Source organism: Rhineura floridana, chromosome 1 (genome assembly GCF_030035675.1).
Source record: "Rhineura floridana isolate rRhiFlo1 chromosome 1, rRhiFlo1.hap2, whole genome shotgun sequence".
Classification (NCBI taxonomy): domain Eukaryota; kingdom Metazoa; phylum Chordata; class Lepidosauria; order Squamata; family Rhineuridae; genus Rhineura; species Rhineura floridana.
Window position 1 is genome coordinate 252,782,748 of NC_084480.1, and position 27,018 is coordinate 252,809,765.

The following is a 27,018-nucleotide window of genomic DNA, read 5'->3' on the forward strand; positions in this document are numbered from 1 at the left end:
ATGCAACGAATACAGGATGGAATGGAAAACGATGCCTTTTTACATCCCCACTTATGACTAATGATGGCAAATTCCTCCTAGTCAGAATGGGGCTCTAAAAAACAAAAATGGTTTCTCCCAAACTCTGAAAATATCTCAGTTCTCTCAAACCCAATCCTGCAGCTATTTTGGAGTGCAACAAAATAAGATCCTTTACCCCCCCCTTCTGTCTCTCCACCAGCCTCCTCTCGCACACTTGTCTTTGTTGTTGCTCTAGTGGCAACAGTGATGGCAGGGGAAGGGTGGGAGCTCTCTCTTCCCCTCTCTAAGCTCTGGCATGCTGCTTAAGGCTGAGGCCAGATGCACTGAAGAATGTGGTTTTCCCAGCACTACTGACATGGGAAATGACATTTCTGAGCATTCCTTGCCTCTGGCACACAGATATAGCAGCATGCCAGTCATTAGTGAAGGAAGGAGAGAGAGGCCACTCCCTTACTTCACATGCTGCTGCTGCCGCCACCACCAAAACAACAACAAAGGTAAGGCAGCGGGAGGAGTCTTGTAGGTGTGGATGTGGATGGGTGGAAGAAGCGAATGAAGATTTAAATTAATCTCTGGCTCAGATTTTAATCCAAGTTAAAGAACCTTTGGGGCTGTAATGCCTGCTTCATATTGATGCAAGTAGTAGAGGATGGTCCACTAGGGCTAACTCCATCCCAAGGGGAATGTCAATTTTAAAAAAAAAAAAATCCCCCCCCCAAATTTCAAAAGTCAGACATTCTTTCCTGTCCCACACATATTTCATACTTCTATTTGAACTCTGAGAAGCTCTGCAAACATTTCTGTCAATCTACTGTTCTCTGGCCAATCAGGTCTCTGCACCACTCAGCCAATCCTAATCCAAAAGATGGCAAACATGTCCCTCCCATGTATTCCTGAGCACAAAATCAATGTAAAATTTTAGTGCTAGTATTATCAGCAGCCTTGGCGCCAGCAAGGGGCCAGGTGAGGCCCTGACCAAGGGCCCCTACAGTCCAGAAGGCTCCCTCCTTAGGCTGGGAGGGTGGAGCTCCTGCTCCGTGATCTGCACCAACATCAAGTTGCGGGACCCAGCAACCTGACACTGCCGTGGATCACAGACCGGAAACTCCAAGGAAACACAAACAAACAATACAGGTGGCACAGGCTTAAAGAAGCCTGCACATCCCACCTACCTCCTGTGTCACTGTGCCCACATACCTGCCATCACCCAAGATTGCAGCACATAGGTCTCTAAGGAGTTGATGCCCCCACCGCCATCTTGGGCGATGGTAGGCATGTGTGCACAGTGCACAAATTGACATGGGAGGTAGGTGGAACAGGTGGGCCTAATTAAGCCCCAAACCACCTACATCATGAGACAGTGTTGGGGGGTATGATGCTGCAGGAACAGGGCAGGCTGGTGCCCAAGGGGCCAATTATGCCAGGTGCCAACTCTGCTTTTCAGCCCCAGTTCTACAGGTTCCCTCTCCATCCTCTTGTTATGAGGGCAGTTCCAGCCTCTGTATAGGATGACACAGGGCTACTTGAAGAGCAGACCTCCCTGCCTTCTGAGCATGCGCAGAGCTGTTTCCATGAAGGCCACACCTCCAAACAGCTCAAAGCACATTCTTTGCAGCTAGCCAAGAGTCAGGTGAAGTTGCTAGTTTAAGCAGCTTGTTGTGATTATTTGTTAAGAGAGAGTAGTAGTGGACACAGTGTGCGTCACTTTCTGCAATACATATAAATTTTTTACTTACTAATCTGCATTTATTTTGGGGAATGGGGAGGATTGGGAGAAGAAATGGCGGGTGGCTTCTGTGTGTGTCACAACTTTCAACACGTGCATTATTGGAAATGTAGAATTTTTTTTCTTTAGATACCATAAAAGTGTGTGACTTTAGGTTTGGGAGAAAAATTGAGGTTTTGAATTCCTGTCTTTCTTTAGATTTAAACATGCTCTGTGTGCCAGCGTGTTGTACTTAATTTTGGAACTGCAGCTATAAATGTGTGTGGGTGTGGGTTTGAGAGAAGTATGAAAGTTTTGCATTCTTGTTTCTCTTTACATTTAAAAATGCTGTGTGTGCACACGCATGCACGTGCACACGCACTCTAATTATGGCAATTATAAGATGTAATTAAACAAAAGAGTACATCTTATAATGTACTCACCTTATTAAATAATAGAATCACCTTATTAAATACAAACAGAGGTTCCTCATTGGTGACACAGGTGCACTCTGTGGATGTTCATGCCATTTATTTCTGAGGCTCATAGTTCTTAATCATGCCTCCCCTGCTAAAGTTTGTGAGAGGAGGCTGTGGTTTGCAAGGAGGAGTGCTAATAGTTAAACCCCTTAGGCTGCAGCTTTGATTGGGTAGAACACTGTCTGCACATGTTCCTTCTCAGTAGCTGATTGGCAAGAGCCTCCTTGTCTTTATACCTTTAAAAAACAAACACACCAGAAGATTTGGAGACCTAACTTAAAAATCCTCTTCTTTGTCATTGGCTTATTGTGTGATGTTAGGTACATTACTCTGGTATCCTTTCAATCATAGGGGTAGACAACTAGCCATGCCTTACAGCAGAAATGAAATTCAAGTCAAGTAGCATTTTAGAGGCTAGCACAAGTTCCATAAACTTTCAGAGATTATCAAGAATGAAGTGGACTTTAGTTCCTAAAGCTTGTGCCATAATAAATGTGTTCGTTTTTAAGATACTAGTACTGTTCCTGTCGTTTGCTAAAATTGCACTATGATCTACTTTACAGGGTTGTGGTGATATTAAAAAGACTATAAAACACTTTGACAAATTTAAAATGCTATTTACAAAAAGCAGGATGGTGTAGAGCAGCCTTTCCCAACCAGTGTGCCTCCAGGTGTTGTTGGACCACAACTCCCATCAGCCTCTGCCAGCATTGCCAATGGTCAGGAAAGATGGGAATTGTGGTCCAACAACATCTGAAGGCACACTGGTTGGGAAAGGCTGGTGTAGAGGATGGTTCAGATGAGAACTCAGATGAGTGTGCAGAGCCTGCATGTTGTATGTGTGCATGAATTGCACTGTGCTGGCATACCCTCCCCAGGAAAGCTTGTCCCAGCAGATTGGACATGCTGAGGACCTACATGTAAAGTCCAATATTTGTAGGCCTGAATATCCTGGTTGTGTTCCAGATTTTTTTCTTTGATTTTTAGGTTAGCGTTTATTAATGGTTCAAAACCTGGTGGCAGGCAGGTTGGAGATTTGTATTTTGATTATCCCTTATTTATTAGTATTACGTTTATATCCATTCCACCTTTCCTCCAAGGATCCGAAGGTGGCACTCATGGGTCTCCTTTCCCCCATGTTACCTCAGCAACTTTGTGAGGTAGGTTAGACTGATAGTGACTAGCTCAAGGTCACACAGTGAGTTTCATGTCTGATTTAATCCCTGGCCTCACAGGTCCTAGTCTACTTAATATCCCTCCACCCTATTGCACATTCTGGAAAAAGACATAAAAAGTGAGTAAGATGGGGGAGAGGAATAATCTTTTCCTGTAGGTCTGGAAATTTATGGGGTCCTTTTTAACAGTCGTTAAGTGGCACCTTTAAGATTAACCAATTCAGACTGCAATCCTGTACATACTTATCAGAGAGCAATCCCCCGGGAATTCAGTGGGGCTTACTTCTGAGTGATGTACAGTTATTGTGGCATCAACCCATATTAGAAACTGTGACAGCAGTGCCCCCTTCTGAACCATGGTAAGACACTTAGGTGCTAAGTATTAAAAAAACTAATGTTTAAGCATCCACTGTTTCTTTGCAAAGGAGGGGGACAGAGGGAGAATCAGAACATATGGGGCCCACACAACTTTTCTCCCAGCAGAGAGGCAACTGTGATAGCAAGGACCCCTTCTGAACATAAGTAAGGTTAGCTGGATGCTAACTATTTGTAAAAATGCAGTGCTTAAGTGTCCATGGTATCTTTGCAAAGGAAAAGGATGAGGAGACAACCAGAACAACTTTGCCACATCCCTGTGACCTTTCACTAGCCAAGCCCCTGTGACCTCCTAGCAGCCCCACCAGATCCAGCGGCCACCAACCACCACTGGATGCAAGCATTACATATCTGCTCAGATTCTTCTTCTAAGCTGTGCTGAGATAATGTTTGGAACTATCACTGCTTGGGATGTTTGTGCTGCAGGTTGGTCATCAAACAGTATGTAATAGTAAGGGAAAAATCTCATTTCATTTACAAAAAGCAACAGCAATTACCAGGAAGGTGCTTGCTGCTTATGCGCATTCATACATGAATCTAGAAAGGCAACTTGGTGTTAGTTTCTTTGCCAATTTATATTTGGCCATCATGCCAAGACTGCCTCTTATAGTAAATAGTTATTACCTGCTTAAAAAAAGAAATTAGACATTAAATAGCTGGCAGGCAGTAACAAAGCCAATAAATGTAAATTTTGGGATCACTTTGATGACCCTTAAATCAGGCTAACTCCACTAACACCAAGTAGGTCAGCAACAAGAAAACTGGCATCCTGCAGTGATAACGCTGTATCAGACACATACTGTGGTCCGTAGCATGTACATATTGTTAAATCAGAATCAGTCTCACAGTCACTGTCAGCATGAACTACCATCAGACTCAAGTATGATATATGAAAATTTCAACAGCGCTTCATTCTACCCAATCTCTAAGAGAAAGTAGAATAAACCATTCTTTAATTTGCGTTAAAGATGGCTGAACACATAAAAAAAGAGTGAGCAACATTAAGCCATGAGGCACCTAAGCATGGTCATCCTTAATGAGAGAGTAAATTGTTTATTCCAGCCCCCTTATGTTACATGTTCTATTTCTATCACAATCAACTTCACTTGTACTTTAAAATTCTGAAAACCATTTGAAGGTTGGCCAATAAAGAAGCTTATTTCAATTTTTTTATTAGTTTTAGCATTTCACTTTAAATAATCCTCTTCAAGCCTCATAGCACTATGAAGAAACAATAGTAAAAGTTTACTTGTTTGAGGTGCAGGATGACTGGTAATACTTTGATGTGAATTACCAAAGTGTGGTAACAGGCAATGTAAACTTGAGTCCCAATCAAACAATGTGAACATGTAGGACCCAGGGCTGTGCATGTGTAGCCCTCTAATAAAAGCTGCAAATTGTGCCAGTCACCTGTTCAGCAGAGAAGAGAGAAAGGTGGAGGGTTGATTGACTGATTTTTTATTTACGGTCATAGACCAAACTGAACATGTACAAATACACAAATGCACAACAGTACTTAAAAGAAGCATTAAACATAATCACTCTTGTGAGATACCCTCTTACTGCATATTAAAACAATAAAATTAAAATATTAAATTTAAAAAGAGAATTGTTTAATCATTGCTTTTCAACACTCAATAGCTGCTGCAAAAAAGCTGGCTACTTTTATTGTGACCTGGGGGTTCTGGTCAGATAACAAATACTCTAAATAAAATAAATCTGATCTACCTGGGATTTTTATTAAAATTGGAATAATAAAAATAACTCTAAAATCACGGTAAAAAGAACAACAAAACCCTAAATCCAGTCCTCGGCTTCCACTGCACAAAACCTAACTAGTGTGATTTTCAGCTTATCTGAGAATTCTACACAAGCACAAATGCTGGACTGGGGAATTGTGCATCCAGCATGGAATTTGTGCCTGGAATTCCTATTCATTGAAAGAAGCATGCAGAAGCCTACTTTTGCACATGTTTGGCCCCTAATACAATCATAAGCATACTTGGAAATAAAACTCATTAAAATCAATGGGTACCTTTTCCAAGTAAGCATGCTTAGAATTGGGCTGTTAGCATAATTTAAACAGTCATTATTCATAGTTCCTTCTCTATAAACATGGAAATTATCACATACCCTTCTCATTGTTATGTATTTAAAGGTTTTAAATCTATTTTTTCTATTGAATATATCCAAAGTGGCTTACACATAAAATTAAAAAAAAATATTCTGAGATAATTAAAAATCAATTTTCCCGCCCTGGGCTCCTGCTGGGAGGAAGAAAAAACGAAATGGATTGCCTTCAACTCAATTCCGACTTATGGCGACCCTATGAATAGGGTTTTCATGGTAAGCGGTATTCAGAGGTGGTTTACCATTGCCTTCCTCTGAGGCTGAGCGGCAGTGACTAGCCCAAGGTCACCAAGTGAGCTTTATGGCTATGTGGGGATTCAAACTCTGGGCTCCCAGTTCATAGTCCAGCACATATAATCAAATAATAAACAAACATCAGAAATCAGCAGAATAGGCAGCATTATTAAAAGCTATCTACAGTTAAATCCCGACATCTTGAGTAAATATTATTTTTAAGGAAGGCCTTCTTCAGCTGTAGGGCATCGTAACAGAGAAGACCCTAACCCTGGTAGTCATTCACCTAACTTCCAAAGATGGAGAGACCTGGATTAGTTAGGACTTCAGCTGAAGACCTTAACACATGGGCTGGGTTTAAACTGCAGAAAATGGTCCTTAGGGTAAGATGTGTGTGCCTTTTTAGGTCAAAACCTCCATTTTAAACTGTACCCACAAACTAATTAGATGCTAGTGGAGTTCTTTCAATAACAGCACAAGAGTCCCTCATTCATGTCCAATACAGCAGTTACTAATCTGGCATGTTCTGAACCATCTGATGTTTCCAAACACTTTTCATAGGTGTACTATGCATAATGCATTACAGTAGCCTAACTTAGATGTTGCCAAGGTATGGTGAACTATAGCACTATAGCCAAACCTTGGTTTTGCGAGATCATGTGAATGTGTGGACTTCTCTTCCCCCCCCCCCCGTATTTTGCTGCTACACCATGCTAAGCCATGGCTTGGGCTTAGCATGTTGTCTGAACCCAGGCTTGTGGTTAAGCTCTCTTCAGACTAACCTTGAATTATAACCAAGAACAAACTTTGGTGGGAGCTTGTTTTTAATCTGAGGAGAGCTTAACTACAAGCCTGGATTTGGATGACATGCTAAACCAAATCTCGTTGTGAAAGCAAAAAAGGACTGGGGAGGAACAAAGTGGCTCAAGCTCCTCTCCAAGAGCCCACACACTTGTACTAAGCCAAAGTTTGATTTAGCATGACATGTGAACCTGGCTATTATATTTTAGGTGTACAGTGAAGATGTTTTATGTGCACCCTTAAAATGTAAAATATGCATGTCACAAACATGTACCTAATATAGGTATATGTGTTTGGGATCCATAATCAGCTGTGGCCCCTGTTCAGTGTACAGTTGTTGGCAAAACTGTGTTTGCCTCTGTGTAATGTGTGAAATGGCCCAGAGATTGGGGCTCTTGAATTCTACATTAAACATATCCACATTCTCCAGCTGGAATAAACTACACAAATTAATCAACTTAACATAAGTATTTGTTTCACACAATTTGAAGAACTGCTCAATATGTTTTGTGTCAGTTGGCTTCTTTGTTCAATTGTCATGTGAAGAACTTGTAAGGAAGGGTTGGGATTAATGAAACAAAACGGAGATAAAGTGAGATCTAGAAGAGAAAGAAGACAGTCTATGTACAGATGACAAAGTATAGAGCTGGCAGTTCTGCTTAGAAAAGAAATCCCACTAATTGATGCTTGGAATTTCCATCCAGTTCTGCTAAAATGTTTTATGGTTTTGGTTTTCTCAACAAGCCTGAGGCTAAGTTATTTCAACTGGACGTTTAGGTGAGGATTCTAACAACAGACAAATTAAAGGCAATATTGAACACTGAAGTGTAAACCTTACCAAAATAAAAAGAAAATAAAAAAAAATAATGTGTGTCTTTGGAAACATGATGGAAGCCCCCAGGGCGATCATGATGGGATCATAATGTGGGGCTGTCATTAGTCTCTCAGTCAGGACATGCTCATGTGGAAGCCTTGCTTGTAAGACCTAATACCCCTAACGGTGTGCTGTATGAGTAGCTGCAACTACTTCTGTGATAGCAGTGACTTAAAACAGTGCCACTGCCATCATGGCAGCAGGAGAAGCCATGGAGGAGAAACTACTCTTGTGGTGAAGCCAGCAGGAGAAACTACTCTTGTGCTGCAGCCACTGTCTTACATGAGTGCCATCTCCACATTGACAAAGAGCCCAACAGGAGCATGCTCATGAAAGCAATAGTGTGAACCATGAACCAGCTCTTTAACTTTTGAACATGGTTAATTCCCCATCACCAAAGAGTTAAAGGCAGGGCATTTTTCTAAAACTTATACCAGCTTTGGGACTGAAACAAAAATAAAGGCCTGAGTTGGAGAAATCAATGGCCTGCATTAGTCTGAAAGGATAATCATAATATTTTTGTCTTTAAATCCAGTTGTTCTGGAATACAGTCAAACAATAAAGATAAACTGGTTTAATTATCATCATGACTTTTTAAGAAATCTTACCCAAACTTTTGAGTGCAAAGCTAACATCACCTTTTAGAGCATCTCTATTTATCACAGACACAGTGGAGGACAAGAAAAGGGGAAGAAGCTAATAGGTCTGACACGAATAACATTTGTGATATGCAGAGACTATTGACAACATTTTCTAACGTAGCCTGGAAATTTGCTACATAAGGTAGCAACTAAACTGAGCAAAGAGCCTTCACCATCACAACAAACAAAAACAAGTGTGCAAGTGATATAGTACCTCAGTGCAGTTCTTATGAAAGTTTTTCCCATGAATCAGAACTTCACCCAAATTTACAAAATATATTTAACCACTCAAGCCTTGCTCTTCAAGGTAGCTCAATGGTTTAAATCAGAGCAGGGGAACCTCCAGCCCATGCCCCAGCAATGAACATGCACAGTAAGTTTGACCAATGAGGCTGTTTCCCCCCAAAACCACACCCACCTGTCCAACACCTGATGTCATATGCGGCATAGGTGTAGGGCAGATAGAGACACAGTTAGATTGGCTGCACAACTGAGTTACCTGTGGGAAACTCAATCATGCAGCCAATCCCTGCAGAAAGCAGCTTTGCCAGCTCTATGGTCAGGGCCTGGGAATTGCTGAGCAAAGGGCTTGCAAAGTGCTTTTTGCAGCACTTCCCAAACACCTGGTGGTTGCTGGGGTTTCGGGAGGCACTGTACAAATTGCTTTGCAAGTCCTGTGCTCAGTGCTTCCCAAGCGCTAAGCATACGGCTGGCAAAGCAGTTCCTCAGTACCTGACAACCAGCTAGTTATAGTTATAATGATTCAGATGACTGACAAGTAGGTTGTCCTGCCCACTTGCCAAAGTTGGCCTGCAGGGTGGGGACAGATAAGGATCTGGCCCACCAAGCCATAAAGGCTCCTCATCCCTGATTAAATGGATAAACTGTTCTCAATTCTTGCCAATTTTTTTTATATTGGCATATCAGTGTACTTTCCTCTTTTGTTTCTACTGTAAAAGTTATTGTGTTGCATCTTAAATTTATTTCTTCATTCAGTATGCCCAATCTTCTCCTTGGTAGCCACTTCACATTTTATCATTACTCTTTTATGAACATGAAATGCCCAGGTCAAAGTAACTGTTTTCACTTATTGATTTGATCACATTATCCTTTTTAAGTCACTAATTGGATCCTAAGTGCTTTTGCAACATTTGGAGATGTTTTCTTTTTATCTTGCTATATACCTCCTTTAGATTATATAGAAGTATTTAACAAAGCACCAACATTTGTGTTTGTAGTAAAACAAAAACAGCCTCAGGAGACTGCAATTCTGTGCAGAGGAATGGTGAAGCCTTGCATAGCCCTTCACACACTGACTATTTTTCCAGTCAAATCATCCCTAGAAATTTATTTTTATTTAAAACATTTATATACTGCTTAATCATTTGCATTTCTAAGCAGTGCACATAAAAACAATAGAACAATAAAATCATTATAAAACCAATTTCCTTAGTGAGGTTTCCTTATAAATATGATCTGGAACCTTACTCTTTCAGACCTGGGGGTTAGTACCCTTATGTTTGTCATTAACATTTTTTGAGGGGGAAGAACCATCAAACAGGTCTTTCCTTCACTGTCATCCAAGTCACCAGCTTATTCCTTAGGCCAACAGAAAATTTGTAGCCATTCTTCTACATCTCTCTTACATAATCTATATTTATCATTAAATACTTTGTTGGAACAAGACATAAATAGATGCTTGTTTGTTTGTTTACTGTGGGACATCACAAATAGCTAACCATATTTAATTTGTGGAACCTTTAGAAAGAATCTCTCACATAAATACCAAAGTCAATTTCATTTTCTTGGCTCCCATGGGCCTACTGTATTGCACTACATTTAGGATTCACTGCATGCAGCATGGTGATCTATTCACAAAGCTTTCATAATACTTTATTTGGAAATCACCATTCTAGACATAGAAGAGTGTATATAACTCCAGCCCTATCTGGGCATTCAGTTCAGAATTGCATGGAGGTGGATAGTGGAGCTGTGCCTGCTCCCCCACCCCCACACAAACACACTGAGGGGCACATTTGTAGAGGGAGAATTGCTCTACACATACAGACTCCCCTCCCCCCAATGTGGAACCGATGTGTAGTGCAATCAGAGATCCATGACACGGGGAGAGGAGAGCCTATGCACATAGAGCAGGCTCTTTATTAAACGTGCCCCACAGTGGGGAGGAGAGCATGGCTGGGAGTCCAAAGTCTGTGAGTTCAAATCCCCACTTGTGTCTCCTGGGTGTCAAGGGCCAGCTAAAGATCACCCCCACAGTGAGTGGCTCAGGGGTTATGTGCCCTGCCACCTGTGCAGCCGTGGGCAAGCTGCATAGTCCCAAGGAGCCCAATTGCCCCAGTTGCAGACAAGGAAGGGGCTGGCTTATGCAGCTGTGGCAAGCTGAGCAGGCCCTAGCCAGGTGGGGAGGACTAGCCTCAGAGGGAGGCAATGGTAAACCCCCTCTAAATACTGCTTACCATAAAAACCCTATTCACAGGGTCACCATAAGTCGGAATCGACTTGAAGGCAGTCCATTTCCATTTCCCAGTGCATGGACTGGGGGCGCACAGCTGAGAAGGATGTGATGGCAGAGAAGGGGCCAACAAACATTGCACCACACTCCCACTCCACATAATTGCAATCACATAAATGGAATGCCGGAAGAGGGCTTATGTCTAGCTAGACTTAGAAAAATGTACATCACTGACATAGAATGGGACACATTTTATTTATTATATTATTTATAATATTATATTTTCTTTATTATATATTTTAGCTAGGATTGGTTCCTAAAGTTACAACTGAAAGGCATAATATTATGAAGGATAAGTTGGTGTTGGTGTAGTAGGGCAGTCTCTTCTGACTTCTGGCAGATGTGATACACTCTGGGTTCCAGGAGGGGACAGAACTTCATACAGAATCAAGGGCTGGTTGATGGTAAAAATGCCAACCCACAAAAGTAGCCCTTCCATTGATTTGCAGTGTCTTTTAGCCCCTTAATGTGTTATTTATTATTCATTTCATTTATAAATTCCACCTTTCTTCCATCAAGAAACTTCATGCGGCATAAATGGGCCTCCCAGACAGTCTCCTACATCCAGGAACTATGCAGATCCAAAACTGCTTACCTTCAGCAAGGTGACTGCATCATATGCCTTCAGGCTATGCCCTCTTAAGTATCACTTGGGAAGGAAGAATGCATTATAGTAACCCTATTTACAGTGCTAAGCATTTAACTATTTTTTTTGCATGTTGTCTGCTGTAGATTTTCTTTTTAGGCAGATTAATATTTAAAAATTGCCTTGTGACCTGGATCTACAAGTTCTGATTTCTCCTGTTATTCAGACTCTTGCTGAGACTACCATTTCACTATTACTTCAGATTTGTACAGAAAATCAACAACATAGTGTCTTGGAGAAAACAAAATGGCAGTCTTTGATCATAGTGTCTGAGGTCTGACATCATGGACAGCTGTGTCTTAAAAAACACAAACACTTCTTTCCTCCCCAGGTGTTTCATTTACAGTGTGAAAGGAACTGGCTAAATGAATGGAGCTGGCTGGTACTTGATCAGAAATTATGCAGTCCTGATTTATCTCCTTAATTTGCTCTATCCAAACACTGCATACATTGCACCCCAAATCCCTTCTTAAGTTTATCAAAGTCTCATAGGAATCCTAAAAGTAATGTTTTTTTCCTTGGTTATGGCTGGTTATCCTTTCTCCTCCGAGGCTTCTCATAATGCTGTTTTTTTAAAAAGTCTGCTGTCTCACCCATTGCTTTCTCCAACCTTCCCTTGATGAGTCAGTTTCTGTTAATCTTGGCAGAGTTTATCTGAGCTAAATCAGTGCCTTCCAATGACACAGTAAAAGATATATGCTTCTAGGAATATTGGGAGACATGATCTTCCTGAAAATGTTCCAGGGTAACAATTAACTCGGCTGCAAACCCAATACTCTTTGTTCTTTAAAATAACTCCTGGCTTTAAGAACCAGTGACAGTGAATATTAATATTTATTAAACAGCTGATAGCATCTGTATGGAGCGCTCCCTCTATTTATTTGCATATTGATTGTATATTGAAGGGATATCTCACTCTGCATGGATTTTGCCAATCATAAACTGCTGTGCTATTTTGAGGTTAGGGATTTATTATGCTGCCATAACTGCTTGTTCTCCTGTGTATGGCTTTCTGCAGATATCCCCCAGGGACTGTTGCCAAAGGGCACTGGATGTTTGGGGAGAAGCTGCGGGAGATAGAGTACAGATAGAATACTGAACTTGGACCTAGGTTCAAATCCTGCTCACCCATTCATTAAGCTCAGTGGTTGATCTTGGAGCAATCTCACTATATCTCAATCAGAGGTTTTTGTGAGGATAAAACTGGATGATCCCACATATGCTGTAGCTCTGAGTTCCTCTGGAAGATATATGGGATGCAGTTCAGATTCACAGATAAAATAAATAAAACTCCATGTTCTTTGATCTAGTTGGTGGAGAGAGATCTGTGCAGACCTCCTATAGAGAATATAAAAAGTATGAGATTATCCAGGTAAGTTCAGTAGATAAGACTAGTGATGTATTTCCTAGATGTGAGAGCCATGTCACAATGCTTGTGATAGCTTGCCATATCATCCCCCAGTTTCATCCCATAATAGGCGGTATACTACTACTTGACTTATGACATAATAATATTTGACCTCAAAAGGCAGATGTCTCACATAGTTCCTTTACACAGAAAAGCAGTCTTCAAATGAATGTGTTTGGCATAGGATCATGTATTTGATGCAGAGTGTTATGGATTCAGTAATAAGAGATACTGGTAGGGAACTAAACAGCTAAGAGCCCAATCCAACTCACCCTTCTTCTAGGGTGGGATAAGTTGGATGCTGCAGATCTGCCAGCAGCAGCCCTCCACCGCAGCGGAGATGTGGCTCTGCTGGGAGCTTCCCAGCGCTGCCGGGGGTCTGCCAGGGACATCCAGCCTGGCAGATGGAGGCATGCCCAAAAACAGGGTGGGGGAGGAGCCGTGGGGGGGACTTACATGTGATCCTTCTTGTGTTCAGACCCCTCTCCCAGGTCCCAATCCCCCTTGAGTAAAACAATTTAATTTATTTTCCATTCAGGCCTATGGGGAGTACTTACTCCCAGGAGGCCTGTTTGCCAGAGTGGTGCTTTCTGGCCAGCTCGTGCACGTGGCCCCCAAGAGAGCCAGTGTTCAGCCGAGTCAGTGGCTCCTGAGTGGGAGGAGGATCTTGTGGAGCTTTTTGCTGGCTCCTCCTCCACCGCTCCCCCTCCCCTGGCTTCCCAGCAGTTGGATTGCTCTGTAACTAAGGTATACCAAAGGATTTGCTTGTGCTTAGTGGTTGGTTTATATTTGGATGGCTTGTTTTTACTCCCCCCCCCTTTAAACAGCAGGCCTCCAGGCCACCTGTTTCAAAGCTGGTTGGCTTTGCGGTATGGAAATCTGCAAGTATAAATGTAAAATTATGTATGCTGTATGCAGATGAACAGGGTGGTAAAACGGAAAAGGGAGAGCATTCAAGTGTGCCCTTACAGCTCAGAGAAACCCCTCAAAATATATAGAAAAAAACTGCTGTTTAAGAAGCCCTACAAAGTCAAAAACTACTGGAAGTAAGGTCTGCACCAGCAGCATTGCTAGTTATTTAAAGGATCTGGGGCACAGGCCCATAGACACATATCTGCATAACCATTTCATATGTCAATTTATATGTATGGATGCAAATTCAGAAATTAAATGTCAAAGAAGGCAAGCCAGCCAATTTCCCATCCAAATCACCCTGGATAAATTCTTAATTTGCACTCCACCCAAATCAGTCCCCCTTCAATTCATTTATGCCCAATTAATTTCCCAACATATCCTTCTCCAAATCAATTCAATATTCTTTCAATTATTCCCCTTCATTACTCCAAAATTATCTCTAAATAATCATCTTAAACTTTTTTGGTTCTCCAAATTATTATCCTACACAGTAACCCAGATCATTCCTCCCTATCCAATTTCTCCTGAATTCATTACCCACCAAAAACACTTGGAGCCCTTAGAAAAAGATTTGAGGCCCAAGCCCCATGAGCCTACCCCTAGCAACACCCCTGGTCTGCACATGCATGTTGCCTGCATGGTGCCAGCAGTATGCATGGAGCACACATGTAGGCTGAAACCCTCCACTGTTAGGTTTTCATGATACACATTTTCAAGTATTTCCTCCAAGACCAATTTCCTCTCTACGGAAATGGATTGCCTTCAAGCAGATTCCAACTTATGGTGACCCTGTGACTAGTAAGATATTCAGAGGTAGTTTACCATTGCCTTCCTCTGAGGCTGAGAGGCAGTGACTGGTCCAAGGGCACCCAGTGAGCTTCATGGCTGTGTGTGGATTCGAACCCTGGTCTCCCAGGTTGTAGTCCAACTCCTTAACCACTACACCACCCTGGCTCTCTTCCTCCCTATAGGATTCTTTAAACTGAGACGTGGAACACCTCCTCGTGGTTTAAAGGACCATTGCTGTGTGTTTAGAGCGAGGGGAGAGAGAGAGAATTGGCTTGCAATAACATGCAGCTTCAAGCCCAGTTTCTTCTCCCTCCCCTCCCCCGCCACACACTACAGGATATCAGATCTCCAAAACTCCTCTTCTCAAGTAAGTGCTTCCAAGCCTGTGAAGAAGGTCAACGGCAACTGTTACCAGAGCTGGACTTATGAAGCCAGGTTCCCAGTCCAGCTAAGGAGAACTGTGTGTAGAATTAGGATTCTTGTCACTTACTGGATCAAAAACAAGCAATAAATCACATATGCTCTAAATGCACATTCAAGTACAATGCTGGCAACCTGCACTACATTGCTTTCAGTGGAATGCACACAGATGGACACTGAAAGTCAGTGTGCTCTGGTGGTTAGGTTGGGTTATCAGACTAGGACCAGGAACACCCACTTAGCTATAAAGCACACCAGGGAACCTTGGGTCACTTATCTTCTCTTAGCCTTTCCTACCTGTGAAACTTCGCATGAAAATAAAATGGGGAAGGGGGAAAACCATGTAAGCTGTTTTGAGCTCTATGAAGGAAAGGAGAGATATAAACATAATAAAGTAAAACACACACCTAAACTTGCATCTCTATTAGGGATTGAAAGCAATGCTGTGTAGACAGACAGTATCCACACTCAGATGAGCATCTAATTTATGCTCATTGTTACTGCTCCAGCAGGTGTTTTGTGCATGGGGAAGGCTGCTTCTATGTGTCAATCTCTTTAGTTAGATCATAGTAAGAAAGTGGTGATGGTGGGGAAATAAAAGGGGGGGAATCCTCTTGTGAACCTCTTTCCTGCCATCTGTGATTTTTAATGCATGTGTGCAGTCCACACTCATTATTAATAAATAAACAACCCTCTCCCTCAAATTCTAATAGTTAGATCCTACCCTGTCTCCAGCAGCAAGTAAATACACAAACTCTGCTTGTGCAAAACTTAGAATTAATGAGTTAAGAGGGGGTTCTTATAAACCATCTAATCCACCACTGCTCAATGCAGGAAACCCAGAACAACAGCATCCCCAAGAGATGACTCTCCAGCCTCTGCTTGAAGACCTCCATCAAGGGAGAGCCCACCACTACTCTATTGGTTCAACTGTCAAACTGCTCTTACCATTATAGTTTTTCCTAATGTTCAACAAAAATCTACCCTTCTGTAACTTTATCCCATTAGATCTAATCATGTCCTTAGGTGCATTAGACAAGTCTTTGCCCTCTTCTTTGAGGCTGCCTTTCAGGTATTTGAACAGTTCAGTCCTGTCCCCTGCCTCAGCTTTCTCTTCTCCAGGCTAAACATACTCTGTTATTTCAATCTTTCTTCATAACAGTGGACCTCCATGTACAGACTGCAACAAGGATTTCAAACTATGGTCAATACATCACTGTGGAGGGGAGTGGTTCCAGCTGCCTTGGAAGAAGTGGTGATCCGACCACTCCTGAAAAAGCCCACCCTGGACCCATTGGTTTGTGACAAGTACCGACCGGTTGCAAATACCACCATTTTAGGGAAGGTGAATGAGAGGGTTGTGGCGCAGCAGTTGCAGGTACTCTTGGATGAAACAGATTATCTTGACCCATTCCAGTCTGGGTTCAGGCCTGGTTATGGGACTGAATTGGCCTTGGTCGCCCTGATGGATGGCATTTATTGAGAGAAGGACGGGGTGTGTGCGACCCTGTTATTCTTACTTGATCTCTCAGTGGCTTTTGATACCATTGACCATGGTATCCTTTTGGGTCGACTTGGTGAGATGGGTATTGAAGGCACTGTTTTACAGTGGTTCCGATCCTATCTCCAGGGTCACTCTCAGAGAATACCATTGGGTGACTATCTTTCAGCCCCCCTGGCAGTTGTGTTGTGGGGTGCCGCAGGGTACCATCTTGTCCCCCATGCTGTTTAACATCTATATCAGCCTTTCCCAACCAGTGCGCCTCCAGATGTTGTTGGACCACAATTCCCATCTTTCCTGACCATTGGCAATGCTGGCTAAGGCTGATGAGAGTTGTGGTCCAACAACATCTGGAGACACACTGGTTGGGAAAGGCTGATCTATATGAAGTCCTTGGGAGCAGTCATCAGGAGCTTTGGGGTGAGATGTCAGCACTATGCTGATGATACCCAGCTCTATTTCTCTGTAACATCTGAATCGGGAGAGGCTGTGCAAGCCCTTGACTGCTGCCTGGACTCAGTGGTGGGCTGGATGAGGGCCAATAAACTGAGTCTGAATCCTAGCAAGACGGAGGCACTGTGGGTTCGTGGTTCCCAAGTTCGGATTACTGGTCAGTTGCCTGCTTTGGATGGGGTCGTACTCCCTCTGAAAGAGCAGGTCCATAGTCTGGGGGTGCTCCTGGATCCATCTTTGTTGCTAGAGGCCCGGGTGACCTCCATGGCTAGGAATGCCTTTTACCAGCTTCGGCTGGTAAGACAGCTGCTGCCGTTTCTGGACTGGGATAGCCTGACCACTGTTGTCCACACACTGGTAACCTCCAGGCTGGATTACTGTAATGCGCTCTATGTGGGGCTGCCCTTGAGGTTGGTCCAGAAGCTGCAGCTGGTGCAAAATGCGGTGGCGAAACTGCTCACTAGGGCAGGGTATCGCCAGCATGTCACCCCGCTGCTGAAAGAATTGCACTGGCTGCCCATTTGCTACCGGGCCAAGTTCAAGGTTTTAGTTTTGGTGTACAAAGCCCTAGACAGCTTGGGACCAGGATACCTGAAAGACCATCTTACCCCTTATATACCCAGTCGATCACTGTGCTCTGCAGGTGAGGGCCTCCTGCAGATACCATCTCATCAGGAGGTCCATTATGGACAACATAGGAAACAGACCTTTAGCGTAGCGGCACCTACCCTGTGGAATTCCCTTCCCTTAAATATTAGGCAGGCACCATCTCTGCTATCTTTTCGGCACCTATTGAAGACCTTCCTCTTTCAACAAGCCTTTTAAGTTGAGACCTATCCCAGTCTGCGTCTGTGTTGGAAATGCTTTTTAATATTTTTTAAAAAAACAATATGTTTTTTAACCTTTTTTAAAAGATGTTTTTAAAGCTTTTAAAAAAAATGTTTTTAAAGTTGTTTTGTTTTGGTGCATTTTAAGGTTTGCTTTTATGATGTTCTGATGTGTTTTTAGCGCTTTTGTTTGCAGCCCTGGGCTCCTGCTGGGAGGAAGGGTGGGATATAAAGCAAATAATAAATAAATAAATAAACAAACTACAATTAAATTTCAAGTGGCAAAATCTAGCTTCCAAAAAACAAACAAACAAACAAAAGTATGGTGGGGAGTCCATTGTATAATGGTCACTTTCAGTGGTGAAAGAGGTAAAGAATTACAAAGTTCTGGAGAAAATACTCTCTTGATGAGTCCAGCCTGATTTCCCTTGCACAGTCACAACAAGTATCACTGTGTAAGAGGTAAAAAACGGGCCCCATCTAGGGAAAAGGCAGTGAGCTGGAAAAACAGGTAGGAGAAACAACTCTCAATGTCCTTGCTTGCTATAAGTTTAATAGAAAAACCAAAAGAGGCCTTCCACACATCCAACTTTTCCAATTTGTTGAGAGGCAAATGGGACACCACTTCATTTTTTCTCAGTTTACGGGGAAAGTCTGGGAATAAAGAGAACTCTTTTACTCCAATTCTTTCAATTCCTAGCTCTAAAATTCAATGGAACATAGAATTATCTTCTTTAACAACAGTCACCAAGAAAACCATATTGGAAGACTTTCTGCCACCGGGTCACTGACAATTGGTTACTAGTCAGATAAGGAGGAAAGCTGATGCTTATTATTACTTCTAGCAAGCCATATAAACACGATGATTTCCACATATGCACCTTAACATTTGCCTCTTCATTCAGCAACTGAGAGTTGACACAGAGGCCCAGGCTAGAAATAACAAGTATGGTTTGTAGATATATGTGCAAGCCTCAGACTTACACATTCCCCTTTCCTGTGTGAGGAGATTTAGCTTTTGTAACAAACTACTCTTTCCTATTTCACCTGAACATGAAAACTCTTTGTTTGTACAAATCCTAGTTACTTAGCAAACCACGACCTTGAACCAAAGCATAATGTGCTATCCTGGTTTGTCAACTAATTGTGGTTTGAATAAACTACAGTTTCCCATATTCAGACAAAACAGGAAATTCCTGTTTGTCACAAACTGCAAACAGAAACATTAGATCTCCACCTCTTGTGTGCAAAGGAAGGAGGAAAGGTATATTCAGCACTTTATAGGATATAAAATTGCAATTCCTGTTAAGAATTCTTAGGATTAAAAAATGTAAATGTACTGCCTTCAAGTCGATTCCGACTTATGGCGACCCTATGAATAGGGTTTTCATGAGGCTGAGAGGCAGTGACTGGCCCAAGGTCACCCAGTGAGCTTCATGGCTATGTGGGGATTCGAACCCTGTTCTCCCAGGTTGTACTCCAACACCTTACCCACTATGAATTTCCACTAAAATTAGGAAGTCTTATTTCTGACAATAAAGTTTATGATAGGGTTAGAAATCTTTCAATTTCTTTCTTGTGGAAAAAAATATGTTTGCAAAATATTAGTGTAGGTTTCCATATTTCCTGCTTTCAAAGCACATATTCGCATTTTATGAGCGAAAGCGGATATTTTGCTTTACCTGAAACTGAGTCTTTGGGCTTGCATATTGGTACCATCTATATAGTGTATTTGAAATGTAAGAAATGTTACTGTGGTCTTAAATCAATTGCAGGATTTCATTTTGAGACAGACCTTCATCAAAGGGATAACAGTTTCACATATGTACACACGTTTTGCAGTGGTGATAACAGTATTAGCTTATTTTAGGGCTGTAGTACAAAACATACATAAGATAACCATTATCACAGAGCAACTTTAGAATCATAATTCAAGTTTTTGGCTATTTACCCTCTCTGTTTAATGGGAGTTTTGAGTTTTCAAATAGGGAAAATCCCAAAGCATCTGTGTGCTATAGTTCTACATAGTGCATTAGGAACAAAAGTTTAATTTTAAACAATTAAGGAAGACAGTTATCAAATGATGCTGAAGGCCTGATACAGTCCCCATTAAAGTAAATGGGAGTCTTCAGCAGGATGTTAATCAGTCTTTAAGAGCAGGTGTGTTAATTCTACGTTTCTTCATTATAGAGTACCAAGCAGATGTCTATGCCACTTAACTACTTACCTCTCAGAAAGAAACTGGCCTCTTTTAATAAGAGCCATGTTTCTAAGTATCCCTTATCAACATCTTTTCAGAAAACATTTCATGTAGTTCTAATTTACCTGTGTCATTATTGCTTCATGGAAACCTATAATGACATCTGAAAATATTCTCTGTATTAATCTGTTTCTATCAAACTACTTCATTACAACTTTTAAATACACTTTTTCCAAATCTATAATTCCAAAAAATGTTTTCATATCTTTTAAAGAATCCCTTTCTTTTATTTAATATTAAACTTTCAGGGATCATTATTTATTTGTTTTTTAAATTTATATCCCACCTTTCTTCTTAAATAACAATGCAATAAAAGTTTCAATAATGCACTCAGAATTTTAATCAAATCATAGGAAACAGTCTAAAAAACCTTCATCTGGGATATATACATTTGCTTTGTTTATGAACATATTTGATTTCTTCATCTTTTTATGCACATGTGTATGCTAATACATCATCACAGAATAATTATGGGGCATTAAAGAAAATCAAACTATTAAGATACAAGAGTAGATCATTAATGAATATCAGTTCTGAAATCTAGATTAAAGTTGTAAAAAGATAGCAGAAGTTAATTTGAATATACTTTGAATATGTCCATATAATATGTTATCTAAGAAACAGGTTAGATCTACATCTGTATTAAGTATAAAAGTGATAAATACAAGGTTGTGACCAATGTTAATCCTACTCAGAGTAGACCCATTGAAATTTATGGATGTGGCTACCTTAGATGCATTAATTTCAATGGGTCTCTTCTGAGAATAATTTAGATGGATACAACCCATAGTTCCCTAATAGTACAAGCATATACATGTCCACTCAGAAGTAAGTCCCATTTAGTTCAAAGAGGAGATAGGACTGCAGCCTTAGTATAATTAAATAATTGCAGAATAAGGTCAGCTTATGTTTGTTCTGTGTGTTTTTTTGCTTAAAGAAAAAAGATCACTTCCAGCAGCAGAAGTATCAGCATCCCTGACACCTGTAAACTTTCAGTGGTCACAACACAATTACATATCCTTCAAATGATATGGACCAGTGAAGCTGGACGGTATCTGCACTGAACCAAACAGCCTGGTATCTCAGCAATCCACCACAACACAAATCCCATCATGTCCCAGGTGATGTGCAGAATTTAGGCTGAAGTAAGCACTGCAGCCTGTACTTGGAAAGCCAAAATACTTCCAAGTATTCTATCCTAGAGACACCTGCCAGGCACATCACTGCAGGGGCCTCAAGTACACTTTATATTTTGTAGTGCTCCTATTACATTTTATTGTAATATTTCACACTAAGGAGCACAGCTGTGTTTTACAAAACCTCTATTGATACAAAGAAAGTCAGAAGCTCTTCAGCTATCATCTGCTAAGGTTAAATGTTTAAGATAAACACTTTTTATAGAGTTTTTGTAAGTTTTGCAAAAAGGAATAAAACACCATAATATTAAAAAAGATGACTCTCACAACAATCTTTCTGAGCAGTTTCACACTAATAACAACACACTGTTAACAGTACAGTAAAAAGGCAAATAAACATTATGTGACATGTGCAGACTTTCAATTTGCTTGATAGCAATACATTCTACAAAAAAGTATAGGTATATTTGAAAAGGTAATTTTAAATATTTTCCATCTCTTTTTATTTCCTAAATAAGCTATTTAAATATTTTTGTCATGGACTTCACCCACCTGACATTACCTTCATTCTGTCTGTCTTTAACATTATGGTTCATTCACTCACTCACTCAACAAGATAATGCAGCTATTGTACAGGAATAGCTGTGATGTCACATACAACAACAGTTTGGTGTCACAACTATTCCTGTACAATAGCTGCATTATCTCAGTGACTGTAATATGAGCAAGTACATAAAGAAATATGAAAGCTAGATGCAAGTCCAGACATCACAGCTCTAGTATCTGTACTCTATTTAGATTTTTTTTTATAAAACTGGGAATAATGCAAGGCACAATAGCGAATAATTCATTTTAATTTGTACTTCTTGCTATTAAATTCTAACATGTACATTTCATTGTAGTATCATGGGAACAAAGTATTAGATAAGAAAGAATTGTGGTAACTTCCACAGTTGAGAGAAGCTTGCAAGATTCCATCTCTCTGTAGAAAGGGCCCAGGGAGATCATAATGGGATTTAAAACTAATGCCACTAAGCCATGGCTGTTTGCCCATCCAATTTTCTTCCCATATTGTATTTTAAGAGACATCTACTAAATTATCCAGCACATTCCACTTTCCCTTATCACCAGTCTTGCTTGCTTTGCACAACACCTCTAAAACTAGTTCCACGAATGGGCAGCTTAACACTATCAGAACAACACAACCTGTTACTGATGCTTTTCTTCTCTTTTCCAAATTGTAGTCTCCTTTAGTTCCCTAAATCAAACAAACTCTAATGAAACTCTTTTTAAACATAACTTTGAAAAGGAGAACCTTGCTTTCTTCAAGTGTCTACCAACAGCATCATGGGCTGTAACAACAGAACAATGCTAGAAAAGATGGGGGTGTGCAATTCCTCATATTTTGACAGGTCTAGCCAGGAGAAGCCACTTGCACAAACTTCACCTACTGCCTGACTTTCATCCAACAGCATTACATTAAGGCCACTGGTCAATTCCTTATCAGAAGTTGGTCCACAAGAGTACAAGCAGAGATACACAGAGCAATCTTATATATATCTACTCAGAAATAACTTCCATTGAGTTTAGTGGGGCTTCCTCACATATAAGTGAGATTTCAGCCTCAGTTGTCTCCGAACTTTCTGTGTTATTGATACAGTACAAAGTGACTATCCAAAACAGCATCTTTAAGGGACCTGAATTCTAAGCTATGGCTTCTTTTTGAGCCATGATATAACTGATTGTTGCTAAGATATTTTCTCAATGGCGACTGCAAACTTTTTTTAGGGTTTCCTTTCTCCAAATTCATCCAGTGCCTATGGGAGGGTGTGTTCACCCCTCCCCTTAACTCTGTTCGGCAAGTCCCTCTCAGGCAATGTCCCTGTTTTGTTGGTAGCTCTGTAGCATTAAAGTCAACTTTTGAACTCCACGCTGCAGATATGCATGCAGCTAATCCACCAGAAAGAATTAGGTTTCTGGCTGAATTCCACCACCCCTTTCCCCTTCTCTTACCTGCTGGCCAGGCTCTGCCTGCAGTGCTGCCTGAAGGGCATCAGGTGGTAGTTCATGGCGTCCAGAAGCAGCTTCTGGCAGACAGGATCGGTACGCATGAAATCCACCGACTGGACCCGCTCGACGAGCTCCGGGGCCGGGATGAGGGCGAAACGGAGGCGCTTCATAAGGTCCGGGGCGTACTGCATGCGGGTCTCGCGGTCGTGCTCCAGCCACAGTACGGACATCTGGAAGAGCGCCAGCTCCGACTCCACCGGGGGAGGCAACGAGTCCAGCAGGGCGCGCATCTCCTCGAAGTTGAGCAGCAGCACGTCCTCCACCAGGTACTTGTTGGCCAGCTTCTTGGTCTCTTCAAGGCCGTGCAAAGCAGCGATCTTGCACACTTGCTTGTAGTTCTGCACCGAGATCTGATCGTTGAGGAACTGAACGCACAGCTTGGTGACCTGAGGGATGTGCAGGATCTTGCTGACCGACAGCACCTCCTCCACCGTGTCCAGCGACAGGGTCACGTTGGCCGTGTACAGGTACTCGAGCACCAGACGCAGCCCGATCGACGAGCAGCCTTGCAACACTAGGTTGTTGATGGCCCTGGGGCTGGCCAACAGCTTGTCCTCCGGCGAGGAGGAGGGCGTGCCGGACTCCTCCTGCTGTTGCTGCTCTTTGGGGGGCAGGCCGTCCTGAGCACCTGGTCCGACGCCCAAGGGGTGGTGGTGCCCGCTCCCTCCCCCTCCGCCGCCTCCCCCTCCGCCGGCGGTGCTGGAGAAGAGCGATCGGAAGTACTGCGAGCACGAGGCCAGCACGGCCTTATGGCAATGGAACTGCTGGCCTTGGGCCGTCAGGGTCACGTCGCAGAAAAGCTGCTTCCTCCACAGCAGGTTGAGGCCGTGAAGCAGGTTGTCGCTATGGCTTGGGTCGAAGGTAGATGTTCGGTCCCCGGACCTTGACATGGCGGGCAGCCTCAACGCACCTGACTAGAAAGCCTCCTCTGACCTGGGCAAAGAGGGGCAAAGCGGTGGGGGGGTGAGTGGTTGGGAGAAGGCACACAATAACAAACACGGAGCTTTACAGGCCTAGCGTGTTCATCCTTATTGCAAGACCCGAAAGGCGTTCTGTTCAGCCTCCCACTTCCCCGCCAAAGCAGGCTTTTGGCTGCATAAAACTCTTGGTGCTGCCCGCCATGGTGCTTTGCCTTTCATCTTCAGCAAGCCGGCTTCCCTCCCTAAAGGGTAGCGGCGAGGTGGGCTGGGGAGAGAAATGGGGTAGTACTAGACAACTACTTTCTTTCAACTCAAGAGGAACGGAGACGCGCGCGCCCCTTGCGCGTGCTACTCCCTGGCAGGAAGCGGGGAAGGAAGAGTTTTGGCTTCTACTGCAAGCCGCAAAAACTCCCGGAGAGACAATCGACCGACCCAGCCAAAGAAAGAGAGAGAAACCATCCAGTCCTTTCTAAAATCCAGGGCCAGGCCCCTGCTACAGCCGAACTGACTGAGCTGCCTTCTTTGGATGCCCCTCCCCTTCCCCAAACTGCGCCTTTCCCGCCTTTGCGAGGCACTGTCTGCAGAGCCACGAGACGCTTCGCCTTGAAGCAGTACGTGAGGGGAGGGAGAAGGGGAAGGGCCGCGGCGGCGTGGGGGGGGCGCGGTGGCGTGGGGGGGGGCTGGCGGCGTGCACCCGACTCCTGCTGTCCCTCATTGCGCTTGCTGCATTGCATTGAGCCATGGGGCAGAGGCAAGCCGAGTCGCCTCTGGTCTGGTGTTTATCCTGCACGGGTTGCTTTTCCGGTGGGCGGAAGGCGGCACCGCTTTAACTCCGGCAACTCTGGGAAGTTCAAGGGGGAGATTGGAGGGCATGAGGAGGAAGAGGCGGGCGGGCAGGAAAAGTGCCCCTGCGCGAAATGGAGCCGGAGCTGCCCGGCTGAAGTCAGCTGGACTCCGAGGGCGGCGGCGAATCAATTAGCCAAGCCTTAACCTGGGAGTTGCACCTGCTAGTGCTGAGGAAAAAGAGATCTGCGCTGGCCGTAGCCTGCCTCCGGGAGAGTCGAGCCCTCTACAGCAACAGCAAGCAACATCACCGCCGCTTCTCTGCGGGATCCCAGCGAGGGCTGCTACTTCCATTGTAGCTTCCCTTCTTTTCGGCAGCGCTTGCTCTCTTCGTTTTCTCCTGTGACCAGCTGGCGGGGAGGTCCCCCTTCCCCGGCCACTTTCCCTCCCTCCTTCCCAACAGTACGGGTTTAAGAAATCTCCAAGAGCCTCTCCCTTTAAGTGGACCCGGTCATTCCTCCCCCCCCACCTTACACACACCTCCCATCCGCCCTCCCCTTCTTTCTTCCTCCTTTGGCCATTTCTTGCAATTGGAGTTTATTCTCCAAAGACGTGTGTAACACAAGTAACCCCCCCCCCCGCATCGCCACATACTTCTAGCCCAAGGAAATCACACACACACACACCATCTTCACGACAATAAACAAGCCACAAGAAAATATACTCAAGACCGAAGGCCAGAAACTTACCTGCTCCACAACCAGCTGCCAAAGTAAAGGTTCACTTAAGCTCCCCCCAAAAAAAATCAATTGTCCTTCCTTTTAAATGGTTTGATTGCTCCTTCCAAAAAAAAACCACAACAGAAAAAACCTTCTGGTTCCCAACTCCAAGCAGTCACTCTTTACAATTTATTTTGTCGTACATCATTTGATCACCATGAATTAGCAACAGCAAGAAAATGTAGGAGAGGGAGAAGGGGAGAGAAAGAGAGAGAGAGAGCGCAGAGCTTTCTGCAAGAGAAGAAGAAGAAAAAATGTACGTGTGACAAATTATGCTACCAAGAAACAACACATCATTATCCTTGGGCCTGGGGCTCAGTGAGTCGTAACGAGAGTAATAGGAAATCCACGGTTGGGGAGAGAAACGGTCGTGCTTGGCCAGTGGAGAGAGACCATACAGGGGGATGGATGCTGGAAAGACTCGCAAAATTATGGCTCAAGGCTATTGTAAAAATTGTCGAGCGTAAATGACTGCGATTTCAAACATCTTTGGAAGAAAGAAGGGGAGAAAGCGACCCCCTCCTCTGCCTCTCTCTCTCTCTCTCTTCTCTCTCTCTCTATAAAGAACCGTCAAGTTTTAGTGCGCATTGCTAATTAGTCAATTTCTCTCTGCCTTCACAGGCTGGCGACTTTGCTGCTGAGCTGAAACTGCTAATTTCTGTGACCAGCTTTTTTTCTTAGCTGTGATCTGGATGAATGAGTAGCTGTCTCACAGAGATGACAAAAATAAACTCTAATCCCCCCCAAAAAATTTCCACTACATCTTTCTCATGCATAGATTTATGATCTCCAAGCGCCCAGTGCAATATGCAAACTTTTGTATCTGTACAGAATGGTGCTGGATTCACACTGCACTGCATTTGTTTTCTGTCTCTTCCCCCGAACCCCATGTAATGGAAACGTCTGGTCTCAGTACAAGAGATATTGTCAACCCCCCCCCCACCACCCTCTTGTGTTATTAGTTTGACAGGGTACATCCTCCATTCATACATATGTGAAGGAGAGAGATGAAAGCAGAGGTAAAGTGAGGCTGTAGTGCATGGTATTAGTAGTGTAACTTCCTTTTTATGTGGTTCATCTGCACTATCAACAATTTATGCTTTCATTTGAAAGCATATTTTCTCTGTCATTTTGTCTGGTTAG

At 42.9% G+C, this 27,018-nt stretch overlaps 1 protein-coding gene across 3 annotated transcripts in view; it reads right to left on the reverse strand.

Moving 5' to 3' along the window:
- Window positions 1-27,018, reverse strand: part of KLHL14 (kelch like family member 14) — a 116,348-nt gene that overhangs the window by 87,988 nt on the left and 1,342 nt on the right. The window contains exons 1-2 of one of the 3 annotated variants that reach the window (XM_061598017.1): window positions 25,846-26,190; window positions 23,337-24,326 (exon numbers count right to left, since the gene is read on the reverse strand). In XM_061598017.1, coding sequence (XP_061454001.1) covers window positions 23,337-24,283 — 947 coding nt within the window. In that variant the 5' untranslated portion in view covers window positions 24,284-24,326; window positions 25,846-26,190. Of the gene's footprint in view, window positions 1-23,336; window positions 24,327-25,317; window positions 25,572-25,845; window positions 26,191-27,018 lie in introns of those variants that run through there. The other 2 variants (XM_061598009.1, XM_061598027.1) reach the window with 2 other exon arrangements.